Source organism: Mirounga leonina, unplaced genomic scaffold (genome assembly GCF_011800145.1).
Source record: "Mirounga leonina isolate KUSES-001 unplaced genomic scaffold, KU_Mleo_1.0 Mir_94, whole genome shotgun sequence".
NCBI lineage: Eukaryota > Metazoa > Chordata > Mammalia > Carnivora > Phocidae > Mirounga > Mirounga leonina.
Window position 1 is genome coordinate 8,117,971 of NW_023270855.1, and position 19,170 is coordinate 8,137,140.

A 19,170-nucleotide genomic window follows, 5' to 3' on the forward strand; every position below is an offset into this window, starting at 1 on the left:
GGGATTTCCCATATACCTCCTGCCCCCACACATGTAAAGCTTCCCCCATGATCAACATCCCCACCAAAGTGGTACATTTGTTACAACTGATGAAACTTCACTGACACAGTTATCACCCCAAGTCCATAGTTTACTTTAGGGTTCATTCTTCGTGTTGTATATTCCATGTTGTAAAGACTCACATATTCCATGTTGTAAAGATACATATTATAGTATCATACAGAAGAGTTTCATTGCCCTAAAAAAAATCCCATGCTCTGCCTATTCATCCTACCCTCCCCTCTATACCCTGATAACCATTATCTTTTTACTTCATAATTTGGCCTTTTCCAGAAATGTCATACAGCTGAAATCATACACTGTGTGACCTTTGTAGATTGGCTTCTTTCACTTAGTGATATGCATTAAAGTTTCCTTTTAGTGCTGAGTAATATTCTGTGGTCTGGAACCAGTTTATTTATCCATTCACCTACGAAAGGACACCTTGATTCCTTCTAAGTTTTGGCAATTATGAATGAGGTTGCTATAAATATCCAAGTTTTTAACTCCTTTGGGTAAATACCAAGGAGCATGATTCCTGAAATATAAGAGAATGTTTACTTTTGTAAGAAACTGCCAACCTGTCTTCCAAAGTGGCCATGCCATTTTGCATTCCCACCAGCAGTGAGAATTCCTGTCGCTCAGTATCTTCGCCTGCATTCGTTGGCCATCCTCCAGATTTTGGCCACTCTGATATGTGTGCATTGGTATCTCGTTGTTGTTGCTGCTGTTGTTGTTGTTGTTAATAGACTCCATGCCCAGTGTGGAGCCCAGTACCAGGGCTTGAACTCACAACCCTGAGATCAAAACCTGAGCTGAGATCAAGAGTCAGATGCTGAACTGACGGAGCCATCCAGGCGCCCCTCTCCTTCTTGTTTTAATGTGCATTTCCCTGGTGATATATGATGTGGCACATCTTCTCATACGCTTGCTCGACAACTGTATATTTTCTTCAGTGAGGTGTCTGTTAAGGTTGGTTCTGTTTATGTGGAAAATAAAAAACAACACCTTTTCCCAATGTATTTTTCTTCTCAATGCTTTTCTGTAGTGCTCAATTTTTTTCACAGTGAAATTTTATTTTTACACGAAAAATAAAGCTAAAAGAAACAATGTGGTTTTTAAAAAAAACGGGATGAGGAGGGGCACTTGAGTGGCTCAGTCCCACTCTTGGTTTCAGCTCAGGTCATATCTCAGGGTCATGAGATCGAGCCCTGCACCGGGCTCCACGCTTGGCGCAGAGTTTGTGTGAGATTCTCTCTCTCCCTCTCCCTCTACCCCTCCCCTCAGTTGTGTTCTCTCTAAATAAATAAATAAAATCTAAAAAAACCCCACCAGGGTGAAAAAGAAAAAAATTAAAACTTAAATAAATACATACACACATACACATGGCTCAGTCAGTAGAGCACAGGACTCTTGATCTTGGGGTCGTGAGCTAGAGCCCCACGTTGGGTGTAAAGATTACTTAAGGAAATAAAAAAAATAAAAAATAAAAATAAAAATAAAAGAAACCACAGTTGGAAAGAAAAGGGCCTGAGCATGAAGACAGTTGCTTATGTCTGCAATGCCCCTCCCCACTTAAGCCTTTACAGAAACACAGAGCCACACAGAACACACCCGACCTATTTTCTTTGCTCAGCACCATTTAATGTGTTCAAGAACAGCTTTTTTTCTTTTTTTTAACTCAAAATAGGAAACATCACAGTCTCTTAGGAGCAATACATTTAATACAGTCATAAAATTTTAAATGAAAAACATGTATTATTCATGCTACAGGTTTTCAATCCTCCTTGGACAACACAAAAAAACACAGTACTCAAACTGCACGTTTTCACAGGATGAACATGAATCTCACTTGGACACAAAGAAAGACTACAAAAAAATTGAAACCAACGTTGAACGAACCCAGCAACGGCAGGATTCCTGACATTCCCCCATCCCATTCTCCCCTTGAACGCACACCACTGCCTGCTCCCCAGCATTTCTTCCTTCCTGCCCAGCAGCTCAGTAACATGTCAGACACCAAGACGTGTGTCATGAATGAGTGCTACAGCATGCTTAAAAAACAAAGGCCAACTTATTAATTGAATGTTGAAAGAGGGGATTAAGACGAGGTGAAACAAAATCTAGGGGAAACGGTGGGGCACTGTCTTACTCACTTCACACTGATTTCAGAGCACAGGAATTGTGCTCAAAGGTTAGTATAGGAACTACAGATACCAAGAAATATCCCATTGTTTATAAAAGGAAGACTGCACCAATGTCTACAAAGAGCTTATAATACCATGGGAAAATATTTAAGTTATAAAGTTATAACTAAGAAGGCAGAATACAAAACTGTATATTCAGTATGATCTCAACTATGTAAAACCAAACCAATCACAAGATGCCCTAAAAAGGCCAAAGTTCAAAATGTTTTGGGGCTGTATTCAAGTAGTGTATCTACAGTGATCTTTTTTTTTCTTTTACTTTACTGTCTTTACCAAAATTTTCTCTACTGGGGGGATTTTTTTTTTTTTTTTAACTATTAGTTACCAAAAAAGAAAGCCTGACAGAAGTATTGAATTTGAGTTAATCAATTTAAGTCCAGCCTATAAGAAAGGACTTGTACATTTATGAAACTATAAAACATTTCAGGCTACTCCCTGAATCCATTATGTGTTATGAGTAACTTCCGAGAAGTAGAGGGTCTCTGCCTCTCCTCCAGCCAGGTGCAAAGTGTCACTAGATCCTACCTGATGAAAAATGTTGAACTAAGAGCCTTGCAAGTCCAGATGAGCCCGCAAGTGACTCCCCTTAGTGGTCTCCACTGCCCCAACACCACTGGCCCCTGGTTAAAACATTGGCAGCATTAAAAAAAAAAATGCTAAGCCAAACAGAAATGTAGTGGATTTACAAAAAAGTAACAGAAATACCCACACTTAGCAAAAACCTATTTACAGTACAGTAGTAGTTCCTTAATACTAGAACTAAACAAGAGGACAGCTATTTTCTCCTACCTTCTGTGCCGACATCAAGTTTCAAAAAAGCGATCATCACAATAACTGTAGAAAGCTAATCCTGGTTTAGAAACAAATAAAATAGAACTACAACAACAGCGGACAGAGAAAAGGCAGAAAATTTAGAAAGTTATAAAAAGTGCTTTCTATAAAAGTGATTCCCTTTAAAACATTTGTTTACTCTATACACTGTAAGGTCCCCACCTCCCCACCCCCCCAAAAAAGGGCAAAACCTCCAAACACTTTCTACCAAAGTATCCACTGGTTTGTTCATTCAACAAACATTGACTGAAGGCTATCATAATGTGTGAGGCACTGGGGTCTCAAAGAGAAGACAGACTTGTCCCTGCCTCAAGGACATCTCTGTCTTCTCAAAGCAGGAGGCGGACACATCGCCAACCACAACACAGCAATTAAAAGCAGATGCTACTGCTTTCTTACAATCAAAGAATATGCTGCAATTCTTATTGAATTACTTACACAAAAGTCCTTACATAGAAACTTTCCTGACTTACTAGGAGGCAAAAATGCAACTACCCAATGAATACTTCTAGAAGGGGGCAGGCATTAAATTGCATTTTGTGATATTTGCCCCTAAACATCACAATGGCTAGTGAAGTCAGTTAACTTTCCTTTAAGCAATGGAGGATTTTTTATCTGAGAATGAGACACCTTGAATCTGAGAATAAGTGACCAGTCCTAAGCGTAGATCAAGACTAGTCAGTACCATCAAAGGCTCAGACTCAGGAGTGCAAATTTCAATTAAAATCCTCAGTCTCCCCTTCCAGCCGTTGATTTTCAATATGCTCCTGTGTCAGCCGCTCCAGGTCTTTCCTTACATTCGGGTGGTCTTCCAGATCTTCATAGAGTGATCTCACGATGTCCAGTCTCCTGTAATTCTCAGGCTTGACTAGGCTTCGGACAACCTGGAGGCACCGCTCTTTCAGAGTATATACTGTAAATGCAGAAAACCAAATCCTCAGCAGCAGACTCAAGCCTTGGGACAAGGGATGAGCAAGAGGCTTTGCCAACCATAGCAATTCCATTTACTATAGACAGACCTCACTTTGGGCAAAAAAAGTGAGTACGTGTGTGGCAGAGTATAACGTGATGGCCCTAATGGACATCTCATGGTATGCAGGACCTCATGTAGTAACTTCCCCTTACAAGTGGGCTGGGCTTGTGATGTGCTTTAACTAAATGAATGTGGGTGACGTAACAGACACTGTGCCAATTCTGAACCTAACCTTTAAGAAGCCCTGGCAACTTCCACTTTTACACTCTCAGGAGCCCTGAGCTACACTGCACGAGAGACTACACAAAAAGGAACAAGCCCTGAGAATGCATGGGAGAGAGGCCCAGCCGCCAGCCAACCTGCCAGCAGTCAGCCACACCAATGACCACCAATGAGCAGAATAACCACCTATCTGAGCTCAGCCCAGACTGCAGAATTATGAATAAATACTTTGGGGGTAGCTGTTAACACAGCAATAGATAACCAAAATAATCTGTAACTGGATTTTGAGGAACTCCAGTTCTATTTTAAACTCACTAGGGAACTTACTCTTTAAGGGTATCCTATAAGGCAAAATTTACATTTATCAATTTAACTTATCAACTTATCTATTTTTGTACACCTACTTCCTTAAAACAGGATCCACATATACGTATCAGTTTGATCCGTATGAAGCTACAGGTATTTGGGTTTGTTTTTAAGATTTTATTTTTAAGTAATCTCTGTACCCAACTTGGGGCTCAAACTCACAACCCCAAGATCAATAGTTACATGCTCCACCGAGTAAGCCAGCCAGGCGCCCTTGTATTTGGGGTTTTTTAATCCACAAGAACATAAGTTTCTTCGGGTTCAACCTAATAAAATTAATTGAGTTTTAAACAAATGGTAAACTATGATGTTAATGTTCAATTCGGTGATTTTTTTAAAACTGTTTGGCACTGTGAGCTTGAATGGGTTAAATAACATTAAAAGATACAACACTAGAAGCCATGGTATCTCATTCTCTATACCTTATTCCAGACTCCAGTGCATAATTCTGCTCTAAGGCCAGGTAAACAACACATTCATAATTCTACGATCAGGTATTTTATTTACTTATTTATTTTTAAAAAATTTTAAGTACTCTCTACGTGGGGCTCGAACTCATGACCCCGAGATCAAGAGTCACATACTCTACCAACTGAGCTAGCTGGGGGCCCCTACAATCAGATATTTTAATTTAGCCCATCTCTGACAAGCCCAAGAGCTTCTGAGAAACCACAACATCTTTGTTCAATATAGAGCATACAAATAAATCTGTTCCATTTTATTTGTGGTGGAGAATAGGACACAGAAAGGTTGATAATTTGGCTAGCATCCAGTAAAAACCAATAAAGGTCTGGTTCCTTCAAGTGGCCTATTCTCTACTTATTACAACAGCCTTATCTTTTTATTTATTATTTTTACTTATTTATTTATTTTTAAGTAATCTCTATACCCAATGTGGGGCTTGAACTCATGACCCCGAGATCAAGAGTCACATGTTCTACAGACTGAGCCAGCCAAGAGCCCTCAGCCTTATCTTTTTAAAAGTAAGATGGAGGGGTGCCTGGGTGGCTCAGATGGTTAAGCGTCTGCCTTCAGCTCAGGTCATGATCCCAGGGTCCTGGGATCGAGTCCCACATGGGGCTCCTTGCTCAGCGGGACCTGCTTCTCCCTCTGCCATTCCCCCTGCCTGTGCTCTCTCTCTGACAAATACATAAATAAAATCTTAAAAAAAAAAAAAAAAGGTAAAATGGAACATCAGTACCTGGCAGTGTGATGTTGGCAAAAATAGGCTGTCCATCAACATTGAGAGATGGCACAAACAGCTCAGTCTGGTTAACCAGAAGCCCATCATATGTCCCTGCATCTCGGAAGAGCCAAAGGTGACCTGTTAAAACAAGCAGAGGCTGTTAGGTAGCCACACACCCATTTCCTTCATCTTCCTGGACTGACACTGAAGTACTTGCCTCTCATTCTGCTTAAATATCGGACAAAGCCCTTCCAATAATATTATCTTACTCAATCCTCACAATAGATCTATTTATATGAGAGAAAATAGGTCTATAAAAGCCAAGCGACTTGCTCAAGGGAACAGGGACAGTAAGGGAAAAAAAGGCGTGTACTTGAGGCTCCAAATACTGTGCCTTTTCTGCTACCATGGTCAAAAAGCAAAGTACATGAATTGCAAATCACACCACACACTGCAAACTAAAACAAAGAACTTCACCAACTCCTTACATCTGTGCTTCTCAAGAACAAGAAAGGGCAAAAACATCATGTTGACAAAAAGAAGCCAGACAGAAAAGGGTACATTCTGTAGGAAAAGACACAGGAGGGAACTTTCTGAAATGATGGAAATGTTTTAATATAGAATTTGACCTAGGTGTTGCTGTATTTGTCAAAAACACATCAAACTCTTAAGATCTGTGCATTTTACTATATGTATATTATACTTGAATTTAAGAAACAAATACATCATATGCCAAGAAAAAAGAGGGAGGAGAAAAAGGAGGGAACCCCCCCCCCCCCCGCCGCCGCCCAGACCTAACATTCTATTAAGGGAGGTAGAGATTGTGTCTGAATAAAGACATCATTAAAAATTAATCAATTAACTAATTAGTTAAATACATCATGTGTTCCTAGGGCACAAACTTACTTGAAGATTTGGTGGAAAAACTTAAGAAATGTAACTGGTAAGTAATTTTTTTTATTATGGTAAAACATACATAAAATTGACCACTTTTAAGTGTACATTAAGTACATCCACATAGTAATTTTTTTTAAATTTTATATTAAATCAGGCACAAATTTTGGAGAAGAAATTCACAATTTCTTAGATAAAATAGGAGACTACAGAAATGTTGATCCCTGGAAGAATTGTGTTCTCCCTCATTTAATATCAAGGGAAGTTTGGTGTAAACATTTGAAAAGCATTTCTGAGTACGCCCCTCTCAAGGCAAAAGGATCCACTGGGATCCTCCCAGGACGGCTGTGAAAAATAACCGAGTACTACTTCTCTTTTTGAAAGCTATGGGAAGATCACTGTCTCCTTAGCTATAAGGCCGAGTTATCCTTCACCTGGGTTATTACAACAGCTTCCTAACTGGCTCCTCACCAGCAGTCTTCCCTCTCCAAGCCGCTGTGCAACCCGGGGGGAGCTTTTCAGTATTAAAATCTGTCACTGTCATTTCCCTGCTTAAAAACGCAATGGCCCCTCACTCCGCAGGGGAAAAATCATCTTTCAGGCTTCCTCTCCCACCATTCCGTACCTTCTCCCAAGACTCCAGGTGTTGTTAGCCCAAGCGGTTCCCTCTAGCTACAACTCTCAACTCCTATCTTGTGTCGGTTACCCCCTATGCGTCCAGCGGGCCTCCTTTTCTTCCGCTCAGGGAAGCTCTAGGTGAAACTACACACCCCCGTCCTTCACTGAGCAGGAGCCTGCTCCGAGCTCCCACTTTCCGCTGTGCTCCGTTCCCCTAGCAGCAACTGGGACACTGGCTGGTTATCTGTGTGTGCGGTCGTCCGTCCCCGCCCCCGGCCTGTGTTCTCCCGGAGGCAGGGACCTGGCCCACTGGGGACCTTGGAGAATGTGACATTCTCCCATTCACGGACTGAACTAATCGGCATTAGGTAGGGAGCACTTTTAGTGGTAAACACACGTGTAAGGGGGGAAAGTCACCTCACATGATCATTATTCGGTCCTATAGAGAATTCGCTGCCACTTCCTCGCAGCGTCAACCCGGATCTGTCACAACCTCTCAGGGGCACCGGCAGGCGCTCGCTGCGCCCCGGGACAAAGGGGTTGGCGCGGTCGGGCTGGGCCGGGCCAGGCCGGGGCGACCCCGGCCCGCCTACCTCGGTAGCTGTGGATGCGGCGGCCCGTGCCGGGCGGCAGCGTCGGGTAGGGCTGCGGCTCGCCGTCGAAGTTGAGCCACACCGGCAGCACGACGCGCGGGCTGCGGTTGCAGAAGATGACCTGCGACGGCTCACAGGAGTTCACCGAGCGCAGCACCGGCCGCGGCTGCCCGGCCTCCATCTCCTCCTCGGCGCCCGGCTCCTCGCGGTCAGACTCTTCCGGGCCGGACTCCTCGGCGCCCGACTCCTCCCCGCCGTACTCTTCCGGGCCCACCTCCTCGGCGCCCACCTCCTCCGCACCTGCCTCAGCCTCTTCCACGTTCCCTGCCTTCCGGGGCATCACCTCCCGGAGCCCAGACAACCCGAGCCTCGCCGCCTCGGGATTTGCGGGCCTCACGGGGCGGAGCTGAGCGTGCGTGCGTGCGCGTCCCCGCAAGCGTGCGTGCTCTTTTCGCGCGCCCTCGGTCGGGGATGGAAGAGTGTGCAGAAAGGGCGGGCTTGAAAGTGTGCGGAAGCGCAGGTGGGACCTCCGGCCACGGGAACCGAGCTTGCAGGAGGCGGAGGCTGGTGTCAGGCTACTTCAGCCGCGGGTTTCCTCTATAAAATGGATTTTTTTTTTCTCGCACCAGTAAGCTTTTGACACAGCATTTCCTTGACTTCATTCATTCTCTCTCTCTCTCTCTTTTTTTTTTTTTAAGATTTTTATTTATTTATTTGACAGAGACAGAGACAGCGAGAGCAGGAACACAAGCAGGGGGAGTGGGAGAGGGAGAAGCAGGCTTCCCGCCGAGCAGGGAGCCCGATGCGGGGCTCGATCCCAGGACCCTGGGATCATGACCCGAGCTGAAGGCAGACGCTTAATGACTGAGCCACCCAGACGCCCCATTCATTCTCTTGATACCTTCATGGTTTTTGCCATATTCTCCCTACCATATGCGCTATTATTTATTTAATAAATTTCTGCGCTCAGTTCGTTTAGTCTACATTTTGGGTCAACTCGAATTTTGTATGGAAGAGTATAATAAAGTCGCAAAATTTGCCTTATCTTCCTAGTTTCCCCCAGCCACCCAGGAAAAGTACGCGGAGGCGAGAAGTACTACAAGTTTTTTGTACTTCCTTTTAAAGGTATTTTCTGTACGCACACAAAGCAGTTTAAGAAATTTTAGATTACTACCATCAGTGGAAATTCGCTCTCATTTGTCGCAGAAGAGTACAGTGGAACTAAGTTCAAAGGAAACAAAACAACAGTTATTAAGTTGTTTGTTTTTTAAGATTTTATTTATTTGAGAGAGAGAATGAGATAGAGAGAAAGAGCATGAGACGGGGGAGGGTCAGAGGGAGAAGCAGACTCCCTGCTGAGCAGGGAGCCCGATGCGGGACTCGATGCGGGACTCGATGCGGGACTCGATCCTGGGACTCGATGCGGGACTCGATCCTGGGACTCGATGCGGGACTCGATCCTGGGACTCGATCCTGGGACTCGATGCGGGACTCGATCCTGAGACTCCAGGATCATGACCTGAGCTGAAGGCAGTCGCTTAACCAACTGAGCCACCCAGGCACTCCCAGTTATTAAGTTTTATCTATGGTCTATTGAGCCTGCTTTTTCTTGGTTCCACCGGTTTAGCCAAGTGTTAAAGATTAAATGCCAAGTGTTAGTTGTCACACCAACTTTCTTCTGGACATAATCAGAAGGATTAAAGGAAATTGAAACGGGACACTTTCAATCCTGTGACACTGGAGTCTGTGTGCCCTCTGAAATTCACACCCACCTGGGTTCTCCTTCTGCCTGTAGCTTCAGATATGTGATACTGGGCAAAATTCTTTAAATTCTCTGGGTCTTTGCTCATTTTTAAGAATTAGGTCACAAAACTGTGGACAAGTGTTAAGTGGAAAGTGGTAAGTGCCCAGCACATAGTAAGCACTCAACAAATAGCAGCAGTTAATATTATAAAGATAAATTAAACACACTGCCTCTGGCCTGAAAACTCTCACAGGCTACTGGGCAAGCATACAAGACATATTGTTAGAGTATGATATTGGTTGTAAAAGAGCAAGGTGTAAAGTGGTTTGCTGGGCAAGGCTTCCCAGGAAGAGTTATATCTGGGATGGACTTTGAAGAATGGACCTAACAGTTCTTAGCTTTCCTTTCCCATGTCCCATCAGACAAATATCCACGTTGGATGTCAAACAATGGCTCATAGACAGATCTCCCAATCCAGTTTGCTTCTCATTGATTTTATACCCATTGCCTCCAAGCCCAGCACTCTTACAGACCTAACATTTACTGAAAATCCACCTGGAGGCCCAAGCCAAAGAGGGACATAGATTTAAGCTCATAGCCCAGTATAATGGCCCCAATATTTAAAAGAAATGGCAGAGGGAGAAGGGACAAGTAAACTTTTTTGTTTTGTGTTTAGCTACACCCCTGGGCAGATGTTCTCAATCAAATCTGCAAAAGCAGAAGAGGTTTAGATCTATGATTTTAGATGTTTGATGGCCCATCTGAGCAACCTCATTTCAGTTTCTTCGACTGCCTGACAGGAAAGAGTGATGCAAACTTCTTCACAAACCATGTTGGAAAATGGCAACCCCATTAAAGTGAGGGAAAGCTTATTTAGGATATGGAAATGAATAAAAATATAGTAGGAAAAGCTATCAAATTGTATGTGTAGTGTGATGACCTTTATGCAAAATACATGTAATTATTCCCCCAACCCCATCTTCTAGATGTAGTTTTATTACTTTTGTAATGCAAACAACTAAATCAGTTCCTTTTTGCCCCCAGTCTTATTGAGATATAATTACCTAAGTCAATTCCCTTTTTAAAAATGTTTTTAAGTTTATTTATTTATTTATTATTTTTTTAAAGATTTTATTTATTTGAGAGAGAGAGAGTGCACTAGCATGAGTCGGAGGGTAGGGGCAGAGGTAGAGGGAGGGGGAGAAGCAGGCTCCCTGCTGAGCAAGGAGCCCAACCTGGGACTCAGTCCCGGGACCCAGGGATTATGACCCAAGCCGAAGGCAGACGCTTAACTGCCTGAGCCACCCAGGCGCCCCTATTTATTTATTTTAAAGATTTTATTTATTTGACAGCGAGAGAGAGAAAGAGAGCATGCGCACAAGCACAGTTACGTACAATTACATTTTAATCTACATTTACTAAATCTTTCTATTTTCTTTTTTTAAAACTGTAATGTTTAAGCCTTATAACAAAACTAAGGTGTTGACAGGTTAGTTATTTTGACCCAAACTGTAAGAAGACTGAGTTTCAGAGGGGTTAAATATGCCCAGATTTGCTAAATTCAGATTGTTCTCAGTCATCTCGTCATAATAAAAAATTAGATGGAGTTCATTTTCTTCTTCTAAGGTTAGACATAGGGAAGTTATCCACATGGTGTCTCTCTTCTTTTCCTTAAGATTTCATAAGGAAAGAAGGATAATTCTGAAGGACTTTCATATTTTCTTTTAAAGATTTTATTTATTTATTTGAGAGAGAGAATGAGAGAGAGCAAGCACATGAGAGGGGGGAGGGTCAGAGGGAGAAGCAGACTCCCTGCTGAGCAGGGAGCCCGATGTGGGACTCGATCCCGGGACTCCAGGATCATGACCTGAGCCGAAGGCAGTCGCCCAACCAACTGAGCCACCCAGGCACCCCGGACTTTCATATTTTCTAATGTGAGTGGGAAATAAGCTAAATATGATGAATCTTCTCTCAGCCATCCATAAGAACCTTCAAGAGAACCTCTTTATAATACTTGGAAATGTTTTCTACCCTGTAATTTTGTTTAATTTGCATATTTATTAAAAAACTAAAAAGTAAGGGGTTTGAGCCAGTGAGCTATTAGGCATAAATGGATTACAAATCTCTTGATAATAAAGCAGTTTTCGATCTCTTGAAAAACTAAACTTGACCTCAATTTCAGAAGCAGGAAGAAATGGGGAACTGATGTTTTTGGCATTAGAGATGTACCAAGTTCTGTTATGTTGCTCTTGTTACCCAGTACTTTGAATTTTCTACCTTTATTTCATGAAGCTGAAGCCATGTTTGTAAACAGTATTTGCTACTGTAGGCCATGCTGAGTGGGACAGAAAGCCCCTTGTTCTTCTCCAGGCTCCTTCCCAGCATTTGCACTCAGTTTCATACTGTTGCATACGAGAAAACATTTGCCCAAACTTGGCTTTGGAGAATGTGAGTTGGGACTTACGCTGGCAGCTTGCAGACAGCTGGTGCCATTAGTAACTACGAAAATACAGCGCTTTCTAAAGGCAGTTGTAGCCGTTAGGTAGATTATACAAGAAAATCAGACTGATTTAGGGCTCTCAGATTTATTTTTTGAAGAAAAGCTAACCTGTATACTAAATTGTCCAAAGATTAAGATTAGCTAGAAATAAAACAGCTTTAAGGTGAAAAAGAATTTTAGGCAGTAATCTAGTCTACTGTTGCTATTTTAGAAATGAATAAACGAGCCTGGACAGTTTGTGTGACATGCCCACCCACCTAGCTGGTGGCCAAGCCAAAACTAAAACCCAGGTCTCCTTAGTCCCAATCAGTGCAGAGCTATTCAAGGACTCCCACATCAGTTTTCTGTTTTCTGTGCAATGCTGGCCCTTTATCAGCCTCTCCTTGGATCTCATGTACAACCTGACAGAGCAAAAGGGCAACTGCCACGTTTCACTAAGTGTTACCCATTGGCATCAATGTTTGCACTGAAAAACTCTGAGGCAGGGTTTCCTTTGGTTCTTTTGGCGCCTTTGGGTTTGTTGAGACTACCAAGTATGAGGTTCGTATTGTGCCTTAATCTGCATCCCCCACCCATAACATATTTGAAAAATAATTTCATTGTGAAACAAGTTTCAGGTTTGTGGAAAAAATTTAAGGATAGTACAAAGAATGTATATATATTCATATAACACAATTTTGAATTGAGATCATTTTATCCCCAAATCTGAACTCATTTAATGTGATAATCCCATTGTGACTTTAAGGGTACACATGGACAGGGATGCCTGGCTGGCTCGGTCGGGGGAGCATGGGACTCTTGATCTCAGGGTTATGAGTTTGAGCCCCATGTTGGGTGTAGAGATTACTTAAAAATAAAACCTTAAAAAAAAAAGGAGTACACATGGACAATAAATGCATTATAAGGGGAAACATTAATATGTCTTTTTTTAAAGTATAATGTCCAATTCAATAAATAATTCATTTTGACTTTGACATTTTGCCTCAGAAGTTGTTTATTAGCATTAAATACATTGTATGTCTACTGTGCATGAGGCAGTGGAGATAAAATGTTCAGAAACAGACATATAATTTCTACTCTTGGAGCGTATAACATAGTCGTTATTCACTGTATTTTCCCATGTAATCCAAAGGACACCAAAATGACATTTGCATAAAATCCTCAGGAAAAACAGAACATAAAGGAACAATGCAATATCAACTTTATTAGATAGGAAGTACATCATAGGCCAAAATTTTATTTTAATTTAAGATTTTATTTATTTATTTATTTGAGAGAGAGAACATGAGCCAGGGAGAGAGGCAGAGGGAGAGGGAGAAGCAGACTCCCTGCCAAGCAGGGAGCCTGACCTGTGGCTTGATCCAGGAACCCTATGATCATGACCTGAGCCGAAGGTAGACACTTAACCGACTGAGCCACCCAGGTGCCCCTCAGAGGCCAAAATTTTGTTTGTGGGAATCAAGTATTTTTGTTTTTTGGTTATTTAAAAAAAATTTTTTTTACCATTGTACAAGTAATACGATACCATATATAGATTATAGGTACATACAAGTATATGAGAAGCACTAAAAATTGGCCTGGATAAAAGAACTATCAAAATTCAACAATAAGAAAACCTAATAAATGGACAAAGGCCCTCAAAGAGGATGGCAAACAAGCCCATGAAAAGGTATTCTACATTGCTAGTCACTGAGGAAATACAAATCAAAACCTTAGTGAGTTACCACTAGCCGATCTATTAGAATAGCTAAAACTTTTTAAAAGAACAAAAAACCTAATAGTACTAAGTGCAGGCAGGGACATGGAGCAACTGGAACACTCCTGCATTGCTGGTGAGAATGCAAAATGATAATAGCCACTCTGGGAAAACAGTTTAGCAACATCTCATGAAACCAAACATACACTTACCATTTGACCCAACTATCTCACTCCTAGATGATTCTCACTTAGGAGAAATGAAAACTTATGTTCACACACACACACACACACACACACACAACCTGTATGCAAATGTTTATAGCAGCTTTATTGACGATTGCTAAGAACTGGAAATAACTCCAATGTCCTTCAGTTGGTGAGTGGATGGTGGAATACCATTTGGCAATGAAAAGGAATAAGCTGTTGACACATAGGACAACATGGATGAATCTCAAATTGATTATGCTAAGTGAAAAGCCAGACTCAAAAGGCTACGTATTGTATGATTCCATTACATGACATTCTGGAAAAGGCAAAACTAGGGACAGAGGACAGATCAGTGGTTGCCAAGGCTTAAGCCTGGAGGTAGGGTTTGGTAACAGTGTCTTTTGGGGATGATGGGATATTCTGTAACTTAATTGTGCTGATGGTTACATGACTCTCTTTTGTCAAAACTCAGATCTATACACCAAAATGTGGATTCTATATGTAAATTTAAAATAAATTTAGGGGGCACCTGGGTGGCTCAGTCGTTAAGTGTCTGCCTTCAGCTCAGGTCATGATCCCAGGGTCCTGGGATCGAGCCCTGCATTGGGCTCCCTGCTCAGTGGGAAGCCTGCTTCTCCCTCTCCCACTCCCCCTGCTTGTGTTCCTTCTCTCACTGTGTGTCTCTCTCTGTCAAATAAATAAAATCTTTAAAAAATAAAATAAAATAAAATAAATTTAGGGGAAAATATAGGCTGGATAGATACACATCCAACCTGTGATAGTTGTTGCTCCTGGGGATGAAGGAGGGAAATGCAATCAGAGTGGAAGTTAAAGGGGATTTTAGACTCACCATGTATTTTCTTAAAAAATACATATATATAAATATGACAGCACACTATTAAATTTACATGGTGAAATTATCAATGTTTGCTTTATTATACTTCTTCGTATTTTTTAACTGGTCAAAATATAAACAAGGCAAAATATATCCTCCTAAAGGAAAATTTAGAGAAGACATGGAAGTATAAGGGGAAAGAAATCACCAGTTGTATTAAAACATTTGGGTGCATTTTCTTCTATTCTTCTCTCCATGTTTGTTTTTGCGTAGTGGAAAGTGTAGCGTAAGAACAATATAGTCTGTAGTTTTACTTTTACTTGGTATATCCTAAACATGTTTTCCTTCCTCTTAAATGATCTTTGTAAATATTATTTGCAATGATGTAATACCTATCTTAAGGCCTGCATTTAAACAGCTGCTCCCGGGTGCCTGGGTGGCTCAGTTGGTTGGGCGACTGCCTTTGGCTCAGGTCATGATCCTGGAGTCCTGGGATCGAGTCCCGCATCAGGCTCCCTGCTCGGCAGGGGGTCTGCTTCTCCCTCTGACCCTCCTCCCTCTCATGCTCTCTGTCTCTCATTCTCTCTCTCTCAAATAAATAAATAATCTTAAAATAAAATAAAAGAACCTAAAATTCTTTTAAAAAAACAGCTGTTCTCACTTTATGGATGTAGGCATTTCTGTAATACTAAACTGGTATGTTTCACTTCACTAAACTGGAAGCACATATGCGAGTATGTCTCTGAGTCATTGCAATTTAACAGGAAGTCCTGTCTTTCCTTGGGGTTTTCCTCCACAAATGTTTCCACGTTGTTGATGTTCAGTACAGCTGGAGGTCCGCATCCCTGCTGGAGGCCATCAGGATACACCATCTCTTTGTATAATGTACTTTCAAGGAGAGCCCATGGCAAAATCACCCAGGCTCTGGTGTTCCTTTGTAGGTTTGTCTGACTCCTCAGATTAACTCATGTCATCATTTTCGCCAAGGCGGGAAATGATGAACCTCTCTAACCCAGCACTCTCCTCTGACCACCCTTTTCACACCCTTACATGTGCTTCAGTTTCTTTAATTTCAAAATGGAGATAATGACACAGCTTTAAAGCATGTGGAATCCTTAGTATAGTGCCTGGTACTTAATAGATTTGATAGATTATTTTTCTTTCTTCCTGAAGTTCATCTTTGACTAAAAAGAAACCCTCTGAACCCTGCTATTTCCACCTGCTTCTGCCCTTAGAGTCTATTCCACATGACTGAATGTTTTAATTAGAATTGTGGACCATCTTCCTTGATCATCCGATCTCCAGCCTTTCATAGCACCATGTGTAATTTTTTGTGTGTGCAAGATTATTGTGTGACCCTCATTGAAGTGCTGTGAAGGCAAGACCATGACTTCTCTGCAATATTCTCAATGCTTAGCACAGTACCCGGCACATAGTAAGCCCTCAATAAATATTTGTGGAATGAATGAATGCTTACACTTTATAGTTTTAATCTCCCAGAAATAAACCTCTCATTTCCCGTATTTTCACCTTAGTGCTCTTCACATAGTAGGTCTGATGATTTTTCCCTTTTCAGCAGGCATCCTTGGCTTTTAAGAATTGACTTACATCAAGGACATCTGACTGCCTCAGTTGGGAGAGCATGCAACTCTTGATCTCAGGGTCATGAGTTCAAGCCCCACGTTGGATGTAGAGATTACTTAAAAATAAGTAAATAAGAGCACCTGGGTGGCTCAGTTGGTTAAGTGTCTGCCTTTGGCTCAGGTCATGATCCCAGAACCCTGAGATCAAGCCCCGCATTGGGCTTCCTGCTCAGTGGGGAGTCTGTCTCTCCCTCTGCTGCTCCCCCTGCTCATGCTCTTCTGCTCTCTCAAATAAATCTTTAAAAAAAAATTGTATTTAAAAAAATAAATAAAATGTAAAATATAACTATCATCCTCAATAAGGACAAAATGTTAGTATTTCAGAACTATTACTCTCTAAGTTGAAGAAGTGACACCTTGGGGACAAAATAAATGGTTGTTTAGCCTAACATTATGGACTGCAATGACCTGTGAGCAAAGATGTGTATGACTTAAGAGTAAAATTCCAGTTTCTGGAGCCCGACCAAATAAGGCCTTTCAGAAGGGGGATGTAGCTGCTTCCTTTGGCTTGACCCAAAGATAGCTAGAGGAAGTGCTAGAGTGGATTAAATTCCTTAGGCAAAGCTTCCAGAAAATACAGCATAAAATTAAACCTTCAGAGGACACCTGGGTGGCTCAGTTGATTAAGCGTCTGCCTTCGGCTCAGGTCATGATCCCAGAGTCCTGGGATCAAGTCCTGCATCGGGCTCCCGGCTTAGTGGGGAGCCTGCTTCTCCCTCTGACCCTCTCCCCTCTCATGCTGTTTCTCACTCTCTCTCTCAAATAAATAAATAAATAATCTTAAAAAAAATTTAAACCTTCAGAGAAAGGAAGCCGTTGGAAGCGAAACTAGACAACATAGACATGAATGCAAACTGTGTTTGCCAGACACAGCAAGGACAACCTATGAAGCCTTCTTCACAAAAGGGTGGAAACGTGTAAGACTAACAGAGCTGTGTAATTGCTTAGAGGGTCTCAGGTGAGGACAATGAAGGGGCACTGAACTAGGAATGAGACAATAAATTTTAGATCTCACTCTGCCACATTCAGAATAGAATGGTTAGAACCGCCTGAGTCACGTAGGTCTAAATTCAAATCCCTTCCCTTACTTCCTAGGACTTTGGACAAGTTTTATCCTCTCTAAACTAGTTCCTCACCTATTACAGGGAGATAAGAACGCCTACTTCCTTAGAGTCTGAGGATTAAATGAAATAAAATACATAAAGCAATGAGCACATCTAGTACATGGTAACACTCAAAGTATAGACAACACCAACTACATACCCTTGTGCAAACCAGGGCCTCATTCTATAAAGGGAGTTATAACAGAAAAAAGCACTCTGACACCTTTAAGTGCCAGGTGTGATGAAGGGAGGCTGGGTTCACTTGCTGCCCACATCCAATGTTACCAGTTGTTTCCTTTACAACCAGCAGGTTACCATCCGCAACATGGTATTACTTAGACTTTTTTAGAGATGCTACTTTGATATCACTAAATTAACAGATTGACATCTATGCAACCACAAAGAATTTATTGAACATTTTCATTAATGTGATTTCATTAAAGGAAGGCTTTTTCCTGCTTATATTAGTTACCATCCCTTTTGCCCCTATCACAATCTCATGGTATAGTCCTTGCATGTAGCAGGAACTCAATAAATGTCTGCTAAATTGACTGCGGAGCACCAGACGACCTAAAACTTGAACTTTAGAAGTACTTACTTCATCCTGGAAAGGACTGAGCTACTATGAATAATCAATTCAAGTGACTGTTAGAAGCACTCTACCGACAAGCTGGTAATGTCAAAAACACTTCCCAAAGGAAAGGATGTCAGGTTTGTCTCCACCGTAAAATCCCATTTTTAAATGAAGGTACTATTTAAAGTGGTCTTCCAAAGGACTAAGCAGAGGTTCTAAAAAGATCGGACAGGGGTGCCTGGGTGGCTCAGCTGTTAAGCGTCTGCCTTCGGCTCAGGTCATGATCCTGGAGTCCCGGGACCGAGTCCCGCATCGGGCTCCCTGCTCCGCGGGAAGCCTGCTTCTCCCTCTCTCACTACCCCTGCTTGTGTTCCCTCTCTCACTGTGTCTCTGTCAAATAAATAAAATCTTTAAGAAATAAAAATATCTGACAATGTGGAGCAGCTTGGGCTCTAAAGTCAGTTGAATTGGTGTTTACTGACCACCTGCCTTCTGCAAGGCACCCAGCTGGGCAGTAGAGGAAAAGGTGCTCATGTATACTAATTATACCATGTAGTACTAGGCACTACATCAGAGAACAGCTCACAACAAAGATCCAATCCAGAGCTGAAGTGTAGTGTCAGCATGGCGTGATGAGATGGGAGGGACTGAGAAAAGGAAAAGGGCAGTACTGAATGAAAAAGTCGAGTCCAGATCTTTCTGGAAGAGGTTTGACTTGAGCTAGCCTTGAAATAGCAAATATGATTTGAATAGGGGGGAATCTGTGTGCACGTAGTGTGACAACTTCTACATGACTAAAACGGAAGTAAGCCTTTGGGCGCCTGGGTGGCTCAGTTGGTTAAGCGACTGCCTTCGGCTCAGGTCATGATCCTGGAGTCCCTGGATCGAGTCCCGCATCGGGCTCCCTGCTCGGCAGGGAGCCTGCTTCTGCCTCTGA

At 42.1% G+C, this 19,170-nt stretch overlaps 1 protein-coding gene across 1 annotated transcript; it reads right to left on the reverse strand.

Moving 5' to 3' along the window:
* Positions 1-1,666: 1,666 nt before the first annotated feature.
* Positions 1,667-8,320, reverse strand: VHL (von Hippel-Lindau tumor suppressor). The gene is made up of 3 exons (XM_034997081.1): positions 7,930-8,320; positions 5,840-5,962; positions 1,667-3,990 (listed from the first exon to the last, which is right to left on the reverse strand). Exons 1-3 carry the CDS (start codon positions 8,267-8,269, stop codon positions 3,794-3,796), a joined length of 660 nt encoding a protein of 219 aa, XP_034852972.1. The 5' UTR covers positions 8,270-8,320; the 3' UTR covers positions 1,667-3,793.
* Between the last annotated feature and the right edge of the window lie 10,850 nt (positions 8,321-19,170).